The following is a 4394-nucleotide window of genomic DNA, read 5'->3' on the forward strand; positions in this document are numbered from 1 at the left end:
CGCCCCAAACCGCAGCGGCATCCAGGGACGGGCTCAGCCTCGGGCGGGGGGAAAGGGAGACTTGCGCTCGCTGGCCCGCGCAGCGCCGAGCCCCGAGCGAATGGGGCGGGCGGAGCGTGGCCCCTTTAAGGGGGCTTTGCACAAGTTTGCCCGGGACGCGCCGGCCGCGGCCTTCGCCCTCAGCGCCCCCCGAGCCCAGCTCCGGCGGGGAGGGGGAGGGGGAGGGGGCGGGGCCGAGGCCCCCTCCGGCCCCGCCCCCTCCCCCGGCCCCGGCCAATGGGCGGCCGGGCGGGCGCCCACGTGAGGCGGGGAGCGGGCCGGCCGCCGGCACGAGGCGGACGGGAGAGGAGAGCGCAATTTAAAGGTGCTGCCGGCGCCCGGAGAGAGCCGCGCGCAGCCTCTGCCCGGCCGCCTCTGCCCGCCGCCCCGCGGGGCCCCAGGAGCCGGCGAGGGGATGCCCCCCAGCTGCACCGGAGGGGACCCGGCTTGAAGCCCGGGCTCTCTGCCCTGCACCCCCCCCGGCTCACTGGCCGCCTGCTCCTGCCTGGCTGCTCCGCCGTCTCCGCTCCCCCGCAGCTCTATGAGCGCAGCCTCCCGGTCCTCCCTCATGATGATGCAGCGCCCCTTGGGCAGCAGCACGGCCTTCAGCATAGACTCTCTCATAGGCAGCCCGCCCCAGCCCAGCCCGGGCCACTTCGTCTACGCCGGCTACCCCATGTTCATGCCCTACCGGCCGGTGGTCTTGCCCCCGCCCCCGCCGACCCTCCCTCAAGCCTCGCTGCAGCCCGCCCTGCCGCCCTCCCACCCCCACCACCCAATCCCCAGCCTGCCCCCCGGCTTCTGCTCCAGCCTGGCCCAAGGGATGGCGCTCACCTCCACGCTCATGGCCACGCTGCCCAGCACCTTCTCCGCTTCCCCGCAGCACCAGGAGGCGGCCCGGAAGTTTGCCCCGCAAGCTCTCCCGGGCAGCTTCGACAAGGGCGAAGGGATCCCGCAGGAGAGCGAGGAGGGGAAGCCCTTCCCGGGCAAGGAGAGCTCCCTGCTGTCGTTCGCCGCCGCAGAGGCCGCGCAGGCTTCCCTGGGTGAGTGGCCAAACGACTCTTCGGGGCGCGCACTTAGAGCAAGTTTTTTACTCCCTGTCAGGGAAGCCGGGGTGGGGGGGGGGAAGGGTTGGTGCCAGGGGATAAGGACAGATTGTGTGTGTGTGTGTGTGTGTGTGTCCCATAACCTACCCCTGTCAATTTCACAAATTGAGCAATTCCATGCCATCGAAATGGGTGATCTCCAGCTACTTTTTACTAGGCACTAAACCCCTCTCCCCAACTCAAATCCTGGGGGAGGCGGTGAATCCCACACATCCTTTCCCAAGGAATGCACCCGACAAGGGTTGATGAGCTATAACACTGCAAAGCGCAACCTTATCAACCTGAAAACTTAAAATCTATGTCACATGTAATTACTACCTTCTGTCTAATCGCTATTTATAACAGCGCTGGCTGTGCTGCAAGAGGCCAGCTGGATTTTACAATTGATTGTAAGCGTCTTAAAAAAAAAAAAAATCGCACGCAGGAAAGAATCATCTCCGAAATATTTAATCCTTCCGGGGAAAGATGTCTTTTCCAGAGAGAACTAATCTCGGTTCAAACACTTTCTTCCCGTTGTTCACAGTGCTATCCAAAGAGGAAAAGTTTAAGTACTTCCCAAACAAATTAAGTTTCCCTTTCTCCGTTTTTTGAGAGGTAAAGGACCCGTCCTCCATTTTCCTCCCACTGTTACAAAAATATTGGGCAGTGAAATATACATGGCTACCAGTAGCTGCATGCAGAGAACCGTCTCTTCAATCTTGTGTTGTGACAGAAGGTAACATTTCATAAATCGGCTTGGTGCGAGGCTGTGGGGGATGGTGGCTGCTATTCCAACAAATGATGAGAAAATATCGGCCGGGGAGAAGTGTTGAAACGGGCAGTGAGCAATTCAGTCTAAAGGAAACAGCTATATGTCCCGAAATGTTACTCTGTGTCTGCCAAGATCGGTTTTCTCTTTCCTCCCTATAATCCCGCTTGCTTTCATCAAACCCGAATAGATCTTCCTCCCCTGTATAAATAGAGAGACATAAATCGAGGAGGATTTAATTCAGAAGAGCTAAAATTTATGCTGGACAGTGTTCTGGGACGGCTGCAGATGCCTTTGCTTTGCTTTGCTTTCAGGAGGGGCTGGCCGGGCTCAGGCCACAGATGATTCCAAAGCGGAAGACGACTCTAAAGGCAAAGAGGAAAGTTTCTCGGTGGACAGCGATCTAGATTATAGCTCTGATGACAATATCACAAGCCAAGCCGCTCATAAAGAAGAGGACTCTGGCAACGCACTAGAAGAAAACACCCAGAGCACAAATAACTCAAACACCACCACATCCACTGGCAAAAACAGGCGCAGGAGAACAGCCTTTACCAGCGAGCAGCTGCTAGAGTTGGAAAAGGAATTTCATTGCAAAAAGTATCTGTCTCTGACAGAGAGATCCCAGATCGCTCACGCCCTCAAACTCAGTGAAGTGCAGGTCAAAATCTGGTTCCAGAACAGAAGAGCCAAGTGGAAAAGGGTGAAAGCCGGCAATGCTAACTCGAAGACAGGAGAACCATCCAGAAACCCCAAGATCGTGGTACCCATCCCCGTCCATGTCAGCAGATTTGCCATCAGAAGTCAGCACCAGCAGCTGGAACAAGCCAGACCCTGATACATTTTCCACTACCCTTTTCCCCCCCATCCAAAAGTTTTGATCAATGTTTCGAAATCGGCTTAAAAACAAACACACACAAACTTTAATCTGAACCTTTCGACATATCAAGTAAAGCAAGAATCTATTAAGAGGCTTAAAACCTGTGTTTTGTTTTGGATCGGGAATATCAAACCCTTGAAGAGACTTAATAAATATTTATGATACTGTCCTACCTTGTGTATAAAGTGCTGGATGTCAGCTGCAGAGTTTTGACTTTTTTGGGACCAAATAACCAGTGACATGAATTCTGACATTCCAGAAGAACAACAACAAAAACTGCAATGCCTATTACCCATCTTTGGGGTTTTGTTCCTTACCGTTTTGAAAGGTAAAAATGAAACAAAACTAAGAGGTTTGTTTTCCCTTTTTTGGGTTGGCTGAGTGGCAGACATTTGGGTGAATTATTTTATTTTATTTTTGCCTGGCTTTCTGTCGATTTGGTTGCATATTCTACTAAGCCATGTTTGAAAAGCACGATCCTCTCTATTGTGTTTAATTTATTTCAATGTAGCTTTTTCCTGATAAGTTATGAAATTTAAAAAAAACTCAGTCTTGTGAATAAACAAAATCAAAAGCGAAAAAGAAAAAAAAACCCCAACCGATTTCTGTACCGAATTTCTTGTGTGATAGTGGGAGCATTTTCCCTCCTAGGAGAGTATCATTTTAGGTATGGGTCCTCTGCCTCTTAAAGGTGAGGTTTATTGTCAATAGGAAACATTTCGCAAAATACCTAAAGTTTAACTCTGGGGGAAGGGAGAGCTTGCCACCAAGGTGATAGCTGAGTTTATGGAAGCGAATTTCATCTGTAATAAACTGTAAACAAAACCCTGCTGAAAAGGATGTTATAGAAACAGGTTGGCATTGCAGAGCCTAGTCTAGGAGGGAGCTGACCAGAAGGGAATACGGTAGCCATGCCTGTGATTCTAGGTACCTTGAATTGAAAAGGATCAGACAGGTCTTACGCCCCCTCCGTAAATATTCAACACACACCCACCCGTGCACCGCATTACCTGGCGCTTTAAAACCAGCCAGTACTGAAAAGTCAGTCAATGAACTGTTCTGATTTTACTTCTGCTCCAGTCGTGCGCAGGGTTACTGTGGAGTGTCAGACAATGAGGGAGATGCAGGCAGTTTACTCTTGCAAGTGGAAAAGGAGTACTTGAGGCACCTTAGAGACTAACAAATTTATTTAAGCATAAGCTTTCGTGAGCTACAGCTCACTTCATCGGATGCTGTAGCTCACGAAAGCTTATGCTCTAATAAATGTGTTAGTCTCTAAGGTGCCACAAGTCCTCCTTTTCTTTTTGCGAATGCAGACTAACACGGCTGCTACTCTGAAATCTTGCAAGTGGGACTGACTTTGTATTGTTATCTGAGCTGCCGCGCTGTATCTGATTAACGCTCTAGGAAATTAACAAGGCTAAATCAGTATCTATTCGCTGCCTACGATCTGTCTGAGTAGGAGGAAGAAAAACTGCAACCCGGAAAGTTGTCAGAACTGTGGAGGGTCTTTAGTGATATTTAAAAGCAAAGCCCCTTGTTCCCCCCAAAGTTGTCCTGATGCCACACTAATTGGTATGCGCACAAAGCAATAATCTGTAACTACATGACAAAAATGACA

General features: G+C 51.2%; 1 protein-coding gene across 2 annotated transcripts; it reads left to right on the top strand.

Moving 5' to 3' along the window:
- The first annotated feature begins 323 nt into the window (after positions 1–323).
- On the top strand, positions 324–3915 carry GBX2 (gastrulation brain homeobox 2). Of its 2 annotated transcripts, none has more exons than XM_038421001.2 (2): positions 324–1082; positions 2208–3915. In XM_038421001.2, exons 1-2 carry the CDS (start codon positions 581–583, stop codon positions 2729–2731), a joined length of 1026 nt encoding a protein of 341 aa, XP_038276929.1. In that variant the 5' UTR covers positions 324–580; the 3' UTR covers positions 2732–3915. The 2 variants fall into 2 exon arrangements, with proteins under 2 accessions (XP_038276929.1, XP_043361677.1); XM_043505742.1 differs by having other exon boundaries at positions 358–1082; positions 2211–3915.
- Positions 3916–4394: the final 479 nt, after the last annotated feature.

The sequence above is a fragment of the Dermochelys coriacea genome, chromosome 11 (assembly GCF_009764565.3).
Source record: "Dermochelys coriacea isolate rDerCor1 chromosome 11, rDerCor1.pri.v4, whole genome shotgun sequence".
Taxonomy (NCBI): Eukaryota; Metazoa; Chordata; order Testudines; family Dermochelyidae; genus Dermochelys; species Dermochelys coriacea.